Consider the following 14843-nt stretch of genomic DNA (forward strand, 5'->3'; position numbering starts at 1 on the left):
GGTCACCTTGACTGAGGAAATGCCACATCATTATGGATTTCGTTTGGACTGTCACCTGAGTTTCATAGTCGGATACAATGTTTATCTGTAAAACTGACAATAGCTGTCATTAGAGAATAAGTGTGGAGCATAACAGCTGTCAAGCAGCATAATGTAGCACTAGACACCGACTGACTGACTGTTATCTTATACTCAAAGCCTCTGATTTCAGAACACTGGCATAAAGCAGTGCGGTTTTATTTGGTTCTGTAAAAAAGAAAAAAAGAAGAAGCAAGCATTTATGATTGCTCACCAATATTGTGAGATCTCTGTATAAAAGTAGCTATTTGAATGTACTTTTTCATGAATTTTGTCAAATGGATGTCAAATGTTATAATTATGCATTTTCAGGTATGTAGTATAGACACAGATTATAACTGACCTACCACCTTTACAAAATACTTTTCGCTGTACTGTACTTGTACTGTACACTGACAATAAATTGAATCTCTCAATCTCAATCTCAACCTAATGTGGTAAATTGTGTTGGCTCCCTGCTGGCAGCTAATCCATCTCTAGTATGTTTTGTTTTGCTTTCTACCCTGAATTCACGTGAAAATGTGTCTATTAAAGTTAATGAGAGTGAATTTTGGAAAACAAATGTGAACATTTTATCATATAAATGCTTTGACTGAACTGCAGGATTTATTACTTATATTAAATTTTAGTTAATCAATGACAGAACAATGAGAATTGGACGCAGTAGCAATTGAATGGCTGGGAAAAAATCTTTAGCGACATATGAAAGTGAGAGCCCACCCAGTCCCAGACCCCCCAAAAACAACAAGCTTGAAACCATGTCCTCTCTATGAGGACTTTCACATCTAAAACAAACTAGAAACAGAGAGGCCTAGACAGGGAGAGAGTGACTTTAAATCTTAAATGTGAGAGAAGGAGGCTGTGAAACATTTAAAAAGCCCAGGTTTGTGTGAAAGTGAAAAGACTTGGGTGATTGGGCCAACTTTCATAATGGTTGAATGATGCCATGACAAAGATCTCTGGCTCAAAACTTTGACTATTTACATTTTATTTGCATTAGGGCTGAGTGTGCGGCACATTCCGCTGTTTAGTTCAGATTTTCTATGTCCAGCTTATTAATATAGACCTGGCTCCTCCTTTTGCCTCATAAGTACAAATTTGAGGAATCTTAATTTACTTTTTATATACTTTATTTACTAGTTACTTTGTAGATTTTTATTATCATTAGAAAACACACATTAACCAATTCAGCCCAATATACAGTATATACAGTAAATAGTTTTATACATTTTATACTAGGGATGTCAAAAATGGACCTTTATCAAAATCGATTATTCTATAGCAATATTCGAATATTATTCGAAAATCGATAATTAATTATTATTTTTTTTTTATAAAAAAAAAAAAAAAAAAAAATCTTCTGTTTTTCGTTTTTTTTTTTTTTTTTTTACTGGATTTCAATGCACATTTACATATGTACAACATGGCTCTTCAGGTAATTGGTAGCCTAACTACTACTCTTCATCTTTCTTTTTAGTGTGCCAGTGTACTGTTCACCTAATCTCTCAAGAACAGATTCTGTGATGCTTTACAATACAGAGGACGCTGTTTTCCCTTTTCTTTGATGATGGCCACCAAGTACCAAACAATCAAGCCTGAATCAATCACACCTGTGTCTGAGACAGGGGGGGAGGGGAGTGTGTAGCAGGCAGCCACTCTGCTGTGCTCCTTCACTCTACACAGTTTACAGTTGGTGCTGGTGTGAATAATAAATCAATGGCCATTTACTATTATCATTAATACTATTGTTAGCCTATATTCTATATTTTGGTTGAAACTAACTAACTAAGCCAAAAAATAGTATTTAAAAAAAAAAAAAAAAAAACGAAAAAAAAAAAAAAAAAAATCGATTATGAAATATTAAAATCGAATATTGATTAATCTAACGAATATTCGAAAATCGATTATTCGGTGACATCCCTATTTTATACATACTTGAAAACTTGTGAAATGGGACATTCTGCATAGGGGTGGGAGATTCACTTACCTCCCTTTTCGATTTCGATACCTAGGGTGATGATTCGATTTATATCACCATTCTTGATTTCATTGCGATTCAGCGATTTGCAATTCAATATCACGATTATTGAGATGTTTTTCCCCAAAATTACATTGCTTTTTTTTATAAACTCTGGATTTAAATGTTTAAGTGGTTATCATAGGACTACAGCACTTTCCATCAGCCATCAGCGTAGCAGGCGGTGGAGGGGGGAGTTTTTGAAACTCATTGTAACTTATTTCACCTCAATAAAAAAAATACAAAACATTTAAACGATTCTGAACTACAAAATCGTGATTTTTTTTAACTCATTTACAGCCTCTCCCGATAGTCCCAAGAAAATCCCTTTGTTCCTCTCCGCAGCGCGGCAGCAAGGAAAATTCATCCCTTCAAAGTAAGGGGCAGCAGAAGTGTTAAAAATCACGTTAGTTGAGTGAATCGACCCCTCATTCGGCACAATGAGTACTTTCTACTTTTGGTACTTATGATTAAAAATCTTGATATGGTATTGTAATGTAGTTTTATTTATTGAACTATCTGACTGTTTTTGTGTGTGTGCGTGTGCTTGTGCGCGTGTGCTTGTGCGCGTGTGCATGCGTGCGTGTACGTGTGCTGTTCCAGATAAGTTTGATCAGTTCTGGGCCATGAACAGAAAGCTGATGGAGTATCCCACCGAAGATGGAGGTTTCCGCTACATCCCCTTTAGGATATACCAGGTCAGTAACAAACTGATGACACACTGAATGAAACATATTAATCATTTGCCTCCCTCACAATGCGATGTGATACGAGACGTTGTCAGACTTACACAGCATTCAAATATTGCAGAGGAAGGATATACTGTATAAGGATACAAAAAGAAAATATGCCCTTGATGCCCCATCGTACAGTAATAGGACACCATTATGGCTTGTAGCGTCCCACTCAGCACTTCCTAAGCAAAGTGTACCAGAAACCATTATACTTGACATTATGTGCTTAGCTTGTTATTGTATCAAGCTATGAAGCTGTGGCCGTGAAAAATAAACTATATGGAAAAATAATTCATTAATCATTCATTAAAATTGTCATTTATATCGCCCAGCCTTATAAATTATGCTGACATATTATAAGGCTTATAATATGTCAGCATAATAGGAAAAGTATAGCCCCCGGGCCACTTCCGGCCCACCAGCTTAATATCCTCGATGTCACGCATCCAACAAGCTTTAAACTGAGCATATTGGACCTTGCATTCCAGAGATAATGGCCAAAACATCTTGAAAGCGGCCATTGAAATCGCCGATTTTTCCGTCTTCTTTTTCCGTCTTCTTTTTTTTTTTTGCCAGTGGCTCTGCCTGACTAATTGGCATACCCAAAATGACATTGTAGGCCTAATGCAAATCAAATGAAAGAGAGATGTACTGTAGCTCCACTTAACAACTGCATCATTAGCCATTTGGTAGCTAAACAATCTGGGAATATATTGTAAGTAGATTGTTTGATTTGATTCCATTTTCCTAAGCCATAAATATAGATAGATAGATAGATACCTTTATTATCCCAAGGGGGAAATTCAGTTGTAGCACAGCAGTATACAGTTATTTACAAAGTTACAGAGAAGTAGGAAAAGATAGATAAGCGTAAAAAACAAGAGCAGTACAGTACCAAAAAAGAGAAGGTGCATCAATAGAGGGGGCACATTAAATATAAGTATATATACATAAAGTGTCTTACAAAAAAGAGACCAAAGCAGTCAATGCTATTTTCCCAAGTTTATTTTCTGTAAAAAGCCATTTGTGTTGAATGTGGGCCAAGTCATGAATAACATTGTAAAGTAATTGAAAGAGAGACGTGCTCAGCTATTTTTATTGTTATCCGACTTCATAGCAGGCAGACAGATAGACAACAACCCAGACTTCATAGCAGGCAGACAGATAGACAACAACCCAGACAAATAGCAGACAAATGTACTTTAGTTTGTTTTAGTGTTTGTGTGGAATATGCTAATTGCACAGAATTATTAAAGAGAGAGAAGAGAGAAAATGTAGCAAATTACTTTGATTACAAATAGTGTCATTAACGGAATCTAGATGGAATATAAATAGAATTCCAAGACATAAAATAATGCACATTGCACTTGTCTTAAGTTATGTGGAAATAAAGCAAGTAAAAGATAAGTCATCAAGTAATGTCATTTTATTAACTGGCCCGTGGCCCCTTGACATTTTTGTAACATGACTCACAGGTGCAAATCTTTGAATATAATTATATTCTTTTAAAGCGAACATTTAACTCAAATCCTTGCTTCTGTGGGATCCCTGGAATATTTTTAGATGAGGGTCCTCGGTCAAATACATATAATTCTAGGGGTCCTTGACATTAAAAACTTTGAGCACCGCCACCACAGATAAAGAAAGATACATTTTTCAGAAAACCTTTAGGATTTAGAAGACATTTTAAGTATTTTTCAGGTCTTACATTACAGTAAAATTATTAGTATGTAATTTAAAGCAAGACGGCATTTGCTTTTACTTGCATAACAGCATAGAAATGAAGGCTTCCTACTAATCCAGCCTCTGTGGAACCATTGTGCTCCTGGCTGAGGTTATGAGTTGGTGTTGTGAAAGTCAACAGTGAGAATGAAACATGCACACACCCTCGCCTACAGTACAGTAGATCTCTCAGAATACGCCATGGGTGTGTTATTTGTGTGTGCTTACAATCTTGAATAAAGATGTAAGTGACGGATTTACAAGCTACTGCTCCTTTTCTTTCAAACTAAGACTCAGATTTTGTGTAGCCATTATACCTTTTTCTTTTTTTTAGAAGCTATATACAATAACTTGCTAGCTGGTAAAAACAAATAATAATATATAATAATCACATTTTAGTATATAGATAATTTAGTATAATAATATGTTTTACACTGTAGTGTAGAACAACCAGAGCCACTGTCTGGTCTGTCCACTAGGTGGGGTTAGAGGAATGTGTAAGACACCTATTTTGGCCTGCCACCCTGTGTAGATTGTAAGTTTGCGCCGTATTTCTACCCAATTTGAGCATATGTAGCCTATTCTTATTCTTATAATTTCACTGAGATAGACCTGTCATAGGGATTCATTACATTCAGGCCAATTTCCTTTTTTTTTTCTTTTGCCCTGACTCTATCATAACAACCTGTTACCGCTGTTTTGCAACTACCTGTTGCATTTGTTGTTTTGACTTGTGTGTGCCATTGATTGATAACCCATTTTAAATAGGTCTATGACCTGACTACATCAGTGGATGGGTGTTGCTTCATAGACGAAACAACCAACCCATTGTAGCATTACTTATGACACGTTGCCCGACCCTAAAACACTATGAACTAGAAGCAGTGCTCTTCCGAGCACAGGTCTCCACCAGGCCGTGCGTCCTGGTGGTGCTACTGTATAATAGGCCAATGTAAAAAGGGTGGCATGTGTTCTTCACCTTAGATCTTTCATGGCAATCGGACGCTGCATGCATGATTTCAAGCATTGTGTTCCAAAAATGTGTTTTGCTAAAGTCTACCTGCTGGTGGCGCTATAACAGGACAATGTTAAAAAGGTAGCATTTGTTCCTTGACCTAGTGGGAATATGTGTGGCAAATGTCACGGTAATCGCAAGCTGCGTTGATGATTTGAGGCATTTTGTTCAAAAACTGAGCAATCCTGTAAACTTTGGAAGCTAATATTAGCCAATCAGGATGGAATGTGAAATATCAGACGGATCGGACTTGATCACATGACTATAGAGATACTGTGTACCGATTTGCATGATTTTTGGATAAAATCTCAAGGAGTAATATCCAAAAATGTGTTTTACATAAGTCGGCCCAAAGGTGGCGCTATAAAAGGCTGATGTGAAAAATGCAGGGCAAAGGTTTATCCTTAGCCTCTAGGGAGTGCGCTTACAAAGTTTGAAACTGATCGGTGGAGTTATAGGTAAAACCACAAATCGGGCTGTTATAGCGCCACCATGAGGCTGATTAAAAAAAAATTAAGTGGCATTTCTTCCTCGGCCTAGTGGGAACGTGTGTGCGCGATCTCATGATAATTGCACTTTGCGTTTGTGATTTGAGGCAATTTGTTCAAAACGGCTCAATCCCACAAACTTTGGAAGCCAATCTTAGCCAATCAGGATGGAATATGCAAAATCGGACAGATCCGTGTCGATCACATGACTGTCGAGATATTGCCTACCGATTTGTAGGATTTTTGGACAAAATCTGTAAGAGTAGTGCACAGAAATGTGTTTAGCAAACATCGGCCACTAGTTGGCGCTAGAAAAGGCCCATTTGAAAAATTTAGGGCAGAGGTTCTAGATTGGCATCCAGGGAATGTGTGTGCTCACTTTGGCAGCGACCGGGCCAACGGCGACTGAGATTAGGTGTTCACAAACTGCGAGGACGCACGCACGGACGCACGGACGCACGGACGCACGGACGCACGGACGGACGGACGGACGGAGGGGAAAACATAGTCTCCCCTCAGCCTTCGGCTGGTGGAGACAATGAATACTGTTTTGTCACAAATCCTATCTAGCAATTATTCATCATTTCCAGCATATCGTCGTTGTTGGGTGGAAACCTTGTACGTCCAAAACCTTCCCTTTTTTGTTATTATTTAAAAAAAGATTTAAAATAGTGAAAATAGACGATCTACAAGCACACAATGCCTCGCAATGCGAAGCGTTGTTTGCTGCTATTTTCAATACTTTTGTGCGACACTTTTGTATGATGAAGTAGGGCTTTAATTTACAAAAAAACATACAAATTTGAAACTTGGAGATACAAGGTTTCTGCCCGAAGGTGACGATATTCGATACTATGATTCTGCTCGAGTTTATTTTCCAATGCCATTGAACCAGAGTGAGACTGTGGGTGTGCTTACAGTTCACTCCTAGGACATGGGGCAAAAAAACAGGGGGTAAGGTTTGGAGCAGGGGGATCCCGCCATGTCCATAGCCTACTACTGACTCAGGTAAAATTCCCTCGGAGCAAAAAGGATGAATAAGCGCTTCCATCATTTGCCTGGAAAACATTAGCTTGCCGCGTGCCCAGACAGTGGGGGGTGGGGGAGCGGGGGGGGGGGCCTGCTTATAGTAGAATGTAGAACCTCTCGTACTTGATACTGATTGCGTGACGCCCTGGTCATGGTTCAACAGGAAACCCAGAAAGCCGTAATTTCTTCATCCCAAAAGGAATTATCATAGTATTATATGGGCATGTCAGGACAAGATGGCTAAAAATGACGAAAGAAATTTGAGCAATTCATTACTGCCAAGCCTACTGTTGGTCTCTGTGAAGGAGATGAGTCAATGGTTTTGAGACTATTGGTATTTTCTATATGAATAACATGACTTTATTTTTTACATAGAAATATAGGAATACAGTATGTGCTGCCCACCCTCTATGTTTGACTTGTATTTTTAAAATAAAATAGTAATGTTAAAAGAATGGTTGGTCCTTTGACAGAGTGATGTGTAGAGGCTAGCTTACATTGCATTTGACTAATGACAGGTGGTAAACTGCCTCCCTGAGGTATTGTTGGCTTGTCAAATGTACTGTGACATATTGTAACTAACATATGGCTACGTTTATCTTTGCGTAACAAGAGCAATGGGATGGTTATCAATCAAAACCAAGGCTGCATCTGGGGGAATACAACAGCCCATAAATAGATTATTTCCCACCAAAATCTTCAATACAGTATATACATACAGTACATACTCATTTAAAATGTCAACCTTTTGTATTTTAGCTGGCAATAAAACAGCAATAACAATACTGTATTGTATTATAATCCACATCTGCACCAACATGCTTTGCCCAGGACAGGCCTGTTGTTTTGCTCCAAGGCAAAAAAGAAAAGAAAAAAACTAATTTAGTTTTCTTTTTCTTGATGAGAAATACTAACACAAACATAACATATTTAAAAATTAGACATAAATTGGAACGCAAGGATTCATCTCTTAATTATTGAAGAAAGATATATATATATAATTTGGACATGAGACGTTTAGCTTCCTTTTTGTAACATACTGTATAAGTCAGTTTCCCAAACAGCGGGATGGGACCCATTTGTGGGTCGTAGACACATTTTTATGTCCCTTAATTTTTTGTTTCCTACATACAGTTTTTAATTACTATTCCATTATTATTATTTTTTTACATTCCCCAAAAAGCTAAGATTTTCATGAATAAAAATCCATGATTTTATGTAATTTCATTAATAAATAATGAAATAATGAATCTAAGAAATTCCATAAATAAGAAAACAAATGTTTTAAGAAGTAGTGAAAACAGCCGATCTGCAGTTTTCACTAGTTTGTGTCCCCGGGCAAACGTCTATAATCTCCCTTTTGGGTCTGGACCCTAAAAGGTTTGTGAACCAGTGGTGTAAGTGATGTATGACCAGAGGAGACAGCATGTCTGACTCTGAACAGAGAAGAAGGCACCCATGCTGACTGTACAGCAGGCTGGCCGGGACGGGGGAATGAACAGTCCCCACCCCCTCCCAGGCCAGATTGAGGTCTTTAGTGTAAATAACATGTGCTGTGTTTGATGCAGACAGAATTAATGACAACACTGACTCTAAATAACAGAGGGCTCACTTCCGTCTGGCCTGCACTCCCCATAGAGAGGAGGAGACCTCATGGGCACTGCACAACGGCATTGAAGTGTGTGTGCGTGCGTGTGTGTGTGTGTGTGTGTGTGTGTGTGTGTGTGTGTGTGTGTGTGTGTGTGTGTGTGCGTGTGCGTGCGTGGCTGAGTACGTGTGCGCGCGCAACAGTGTTTTTGACAGCAAATTTTGATTTAGTTTTAGTCATAGTCTTTTGAATAAAATGGCATTTAGTTTTAGTCATAATTTAGTCACCTGAAAAGTAGTCTAATTTTAGTCGACTAAATATCCTAAGATTTTAGGCGACTAAATCTACAGTTGATTTAGTCAACTGAAATGTATTTTAACCCATTCCCTGCAAACTTAAAATATGGATGTGCGCTAAAACTGCTGGGAAATAGCTATATTTTATTAACATGATAGGGTATAATTTACTTTTTTTCAAAGCTATGATGATAAATAAGCCATGTTTGAAGGATGGATAGGTGACGTCGCTCAATGGATTCACAATGGTAGACACGGCTTAGGCCTGGGCGATATGGCTTTTTTTAATATCGGTTTGATATTAAAAATAATATCGCGGTATTCGATATTACCGTCTACTAAAAAATATATTATTTTTTATTTTTATTTTTATTTTTTTTAAGTGTAGTTCTTTTTTGCGGTCACATGCAAAACACACAGGAGATGAAAAATGCTGCGTGCGAGCCCTTGAAACAATACATTATTACGGGGCTTCAGAGAAGGCTGGGAGTTGTTTTTAGCAGTTTTGCTAACTTAGCGACAGAACTAGTTCAACAGAACATGATAGAAACTATATCAGGAGACAATTAGGAGTCAATGCCAACCAAATGGACTTGTAAGGGTCCATTTGGTTCCATTTGTTATTATGGAGCCGACAGAACTAATTCAACTATGATTGGGATTATATAATCAGGAGGAGTCACGCAGGACTCTGCAAGAGTCATCGTTCCATTTATACACTCTCAGAGTTACGGGGGTCCTTGAAAATTAACATTTGGAGAACCACTGCTACAGTGGACTGTGGACTCATAATGTGCGCGGCACATTGGTAGCAAATCAAACCTGGAGAATGACATCTCTCGCCACGGACACATATCATCTGTCCATATACACTACGGATATATGATGTCCCCTGGATTATATATTATTCATGCCATATGATATGATCAACCATTTCCATCGTAACATGACTTCTTCAGACCTGATACAGACTCAGAGACTGCCCACAATAAGAAAGTAAGTGTATGCGGTGTGCTTTGCTTTACTAACAGCGTCAGGGCACAACGTCACCCGGCCGCTCCCCAATGATAAAGCTTATGTCTCCTTGAATTAAAATTCACATCACATGTGTAGAGGGTCTTGTTTAAAATATAACTGAAATAGACACATCAAATTATATCAAATTTACAGATACAGTGCTTAACAAAAAAGTAGTTGGGCGTTTGTTTTGAAAAAAAAAATAATAATAATACTGACGATATTTACGGTATTAATTTTTAATATTGATATTGTCATTTGATACCGCGATATACGATAAAACCGGTATATCGCCCAGGGCTAACACGGCTATAATCAACGGCGCGCCATATGTGCTCATTACTGCTCAATTCGTACTTGATCGTCTAAAACCACCATCGGTCTGGGCAACGGATCGTATACAGACGCCACGCACAAAATTTCCGAATCAAAATCCGACCTAGTGAAGCTCTGTAATGGACGATGGTTTGTATTGAGCTAAACGGCTAGCAGACGCTATTGTAAACAGACAAGGCCTGGTTTAGCGGTGACGTCATCATCGTATCCTTTTTTTTTTCATGGTCTCTCGTTATAACCAGCTGAAGGTAAGGGAATCCATTTGCTCCATCAAAATACCCAAATAAATGCTTAAAACATTATTTTATATAAAAGTCGATCCAAAGTCGATCGGCAGAGAGTCTCCTAGTGAGGAAGTCGTTCTGAAAGTCGACCCGCAGGCAAGAAGTATGGCCCATCGTAATGACTGATTTTACACTTGGTTTTGTGCTGAAAATAGCAGATCTACAAGCTCACAACACAACGCAGACACCTGAGAGCAACCAAACATAAAATTACTCTTCTCCACTAGCAAATCCCTAACGTTTTAGTCTAGTTTTATTTTGTTGAAATTGTCAATATATGTAGTCTTAGTTTTAGTCATCACAGCTTAGTTTTTATTTAGTTTTCATTGAAAAAAAGTTAAAAAACCCAGTCAACAAACATTTTTCGTCATAGTTTTAGTCGACGAAATCAACACTGGCGTGCAAGAGAGTAAGGCTTATACGTATATCTGTACACTTACATGTATATTTGATTACGTTTCTGTTTTAGGCGTGTTTTCAAGTGTGTGCGTGTTTGTGTGCTGTTGCGTGTCGTCCTACCGTGCCCGTTATAGTGTGATCGCACGCTGGACTTGTTTGGCAGCCGGAGCCTTTTCCTGCTCTAAGAAGTGACGCCACTCTGTGATTCAAAGTGCCAGAGGGGGCCGACCGTCTGTGCGGAAAGTGAAAATTACAATGCTTGTTTTAAAGACCACTTACATTGTTGCTCTACAGGTATGCCTTTTTCCCCCTCCATGACTAAGTGCTTGCTCACAAACTCCTAATGCAATACCAGGCAGTCATAAATAGCTTTTTTGTTACAGTGCCATATGGGAGGCATTGAAGAATGGGTTTATTTAATCTTAGCTGTCATCTTGTAGTGGAGCTGACTGAGTGTGTGCAATAATGCCAAGGGCAACAGGTGAATTATCTGTAGTATCAGGGAAGAACACTCACGTTTTTTTCCATTAATGGTTTGTGGTTTTAGAGTCATAAACTAAATTAAATGTTAGGATTTTCATAACTAGATGATCATATTTTCACAGCATGATTATTTTGCCCATATAAATCATACATAGCGCATGATTGTCAAGATAATATATAGATAACATCTTGAGTGTTGTAATGGGCTTTGAAACTCTCACTAGGGCTTTGAAACTCACTACATAAACAAATTAATGAAGCTACATAATACACTCTTGATTGTTCAAATTGAGAGTAAAAAAAAATCCCTTTCAAAAAGCGTGCATATGTGCTTGCTTTGATTGCTTTGCGAGGGACCTACTTTCTTCTTTCAGTTTATTTCATTCCTGTCCAGTTTGAATAACAGTGTTGTACGACTGTATAGAAGAGCAGATAAAAAGATGTCTGTTTTATCTGAACTCTTGCACAAGCAAGGTAGGATATTGACTTGCTGTGATCATGAACAAGTAATTGGTACAGTAATAACTATAGTAGCTCCTCACATCATTACAGAACCAGACGGATCTACTCGGGCGTCAAGTAATGACAATTGACGTCAAATCATGACCACATTTGATTAATGAAATGCCACCAAACCAAGCGATGAATAAATAAATAGGACATTCACAAGTGACACTGCAGTTTTAATTTACCAATGGAAGGTCTCAAGGTTCAATGGAAAAAAAAGAGGCCACGCTTTCTCTCCCACCTCTGCACTCTGTGGAAACTTATATTGACTGACATTTGTGTACCACCGCCCATTGTTTTACTGTCAATTAGGCAGATTGAATCCACACCGGCAATTAGGCCACGGGTTGAGTTCCGCTGCTGCTCTTTTCGGTCAGCGAGGGCAAGTCATCTCTTTTCACCTGACTCCTAAAGACACCTCCCTCCCCTCCCTCGGTGTCGCCATGTGCCACGCTGCCAGCTAAGGTGTCACGCCAGCTGAAAAGAAAGTGTCTCTGTCCAACGAGTATCGCGCTTCTGTCCCCAGGGATCAATGGGCCCCCTCTCCTTTTGTATGGCGCCGCGCTCAATAATTCATGGTCCAACTGTTAAAAAATGCAACGAAGTAGCTGTCACTTAGCACACTCTCGCCGCTCCTGGCTTTCGGGGATGATCCCGCACGAAAGGCCCCAGCTTCCTGCCAGTGACTCACTCTTTCTGTGTAACCCGAGCCGCAGCCTCACGCCTCTGCAGCCACCTTCACCTGGCCCGCGCGCACCTCCGCGGTGTGTAGTTACAGGTTGGTTACCCGACCCCTAGTCCTCGCCAGTTTCCTTACTCAGAGCACCATGATTAGCCCCCTATTGTGTGTCAGACTCGCTGTTTGACACCTCGGAGGCTGCAGGGGTTGGGTATCTGACCGGACCTGGTATCTTCCCCATAACGGTGCTGAGGTTCGTGGGTTTCGTTCCCTGTGAAAGCTCAGTTGGTAAGTTGTTGGAATGGAGCTGCTACCTATGTGTGGCAGTGTGGGTGCTATGCTATGCTATGCTCTACCCACAAGTTATACGGAACATGCAACATGTGACGATTAGACATAAAGTCTGTCATATAGACGGTAGGTTCCGTACGGAACCATTGTTTACTTAGATATGGAAGGATGACCTCCCACTTGGGTAATGACGCCCCCTGGCGATCATTCAGAGAAACTACTTCAGCTCCCGTACTAACGTAGGTAGGAAGGGCCTGTCACTCAAACCGGAGTGACCCGCCTCCAGGCTATATAAACCCCCGGAGGCGGAAGTAACATCCTCTTAATACCACTCTCTGCCACATTCAGTGAAACAGAGGGGCATTACGTGGGAGGTCATCCTTCCATATCTAAGTAAACAATGGTTCCGTACGGAACCTACCGTTTACTGTCAATATTCCAGGATGACCTCCCACTTGGGATTCTTAAACTCCCCTCTAAGCCACAACCTACTCTCATACCCCCACACACCCCTCATACGGGTGAGCACAGCCCAAACGGGCGTGACCCATCACCCAGAAGGTCCCAGGCCCACCGGACCTGGGTGTGAAGGCATGAGAAAATAAAGAGAGACCCTGACAGACCGAAGTCCGCCTCATTCAACTAAATGAAAAGGACAAGTCCGCCTTATAAGTAAGACACACTATATAAGGAAAACACAGGGTCCCCCCAAAGTACCCCAGGTGGCTACATGCCCACCTGTGGGAGGGGAAGATCCGACTCCTCTATGACGTAGAGGAGGCAACTGCACCCAGAACCGAATGCGCTAGCGAAGAGGATTCGATATCCAGGTGATAGTAGGCTGCAAAGGTAGAAGGCGACGACCAATTCGCCGAAACACAAATCTCCTGAACGGAGACTCCCTTTGCCAATGCCCACGAAGTAGCCACACCTCTAGTGCTATGGGCTTTAAGTGCCGCCGGCACTTCCACACCCGCACTAGAGTAAGCCAGCCTAATAGCATCCACAATCCACCTCGAAAGAGTGGGTCTAGACACCGGCTTTCTGACAAGAACATTGCCCATTTCTACCAAGAGCTGAGAAGAAGCTCTAGAACCAGCAGTCCTGTCACAGTAGGCCTTCAATGCCCTGACAGGACAAAGGCAATTCAGCCGTTCATCCTCCACCGAGACAAACGGAGGAGGATGAAAAGCCAGAAGAACAACAGGCTCCTTAGGAACCACCATGTTCTTAGGAACAAACTTAAGATGAGGCTTGAGCAACACCTTGAGATCATTGTTCATAAACTGCATGCACTCCGCAGACACCGAGAGAGCTTGCAGGTCACCAACTCTTTTAGCCGTGGCCAAAGCCAGCAAAAGAGCCGTCTTGAAACTCAAAAGTTTCAAAGGCATCCCTACAAGCGGCTCAAAGGGAGCCCGACATAGGCCCCCTAGAACCACCTGCAGATCCCAAACTGGGAACAAAGACCTAGTCACCGGCCTCAAACGTTCAACTCCTTGCATGAACTTGATGACCTCCGGGACTTTAGAAGGTGCCTTGCCCGCCACCCCCAGGTGACAGGCATTAATAGCCGCCAAATACCCCCTAAGGGTAGAAAATGCTAGACCACTTCTCAAGCGGTTCTGCATAAATTCCAGAATTTCCTGGGCTGACGCCACATGAGCCACCACAGGTGGAACACGCGACTCACACCAGTCCTCAAAGGCATTCCACCTTCCATCATAAGACGCCCTCGTAGAGGGCGCCTTAGCACTCTGAATGGTATCAACCACTTCAGAAGAAAAACCGGCTGCCAGCAGGTTTAACCTTTCACGTGCCAAACCCACAGGTCTAGGACCTGCAGGTCTTGGTGGAAGATCTCCCCCCTGGCCTGACTC

The 14843-nt window shown here is 40.6% G+C and overlaps 1 protein-coding gene across 1 annotated transcript in view; it reads left to right on the forward strand.

The window, feature by feature from the left end:
* Nucleotides 1-14843, forward strand: part of atg5 (ATG5 autophagy related 5 homolog) — a 39867-nt gene that overhangs the window by 7303 nt on the left and 17721 nt on the right. Inside the window, exon 6 of the mRNA XM_080747503.1 lies at nt 2699-2793. Within this exon, the coding sequence (XP_080603629.1) occupies nt 2699-2793 (95 nt within the window). The remainder of the gene's footprint in view (nt 1-2698; nt 2794-14843) is intronic.

This window comes from Nannobrachium achirus, assembly GCF_963921795.1.
Source record: "Nannobrachium achirus genome assembly, chromosome: 2".
NCBI classification, from domain to species: Eukaryota; Metazoa; Chordata; class Actinopteri; order Myctophiformes; family Myctophidae; genus Nannobrachium; species Nannobrachium achirus.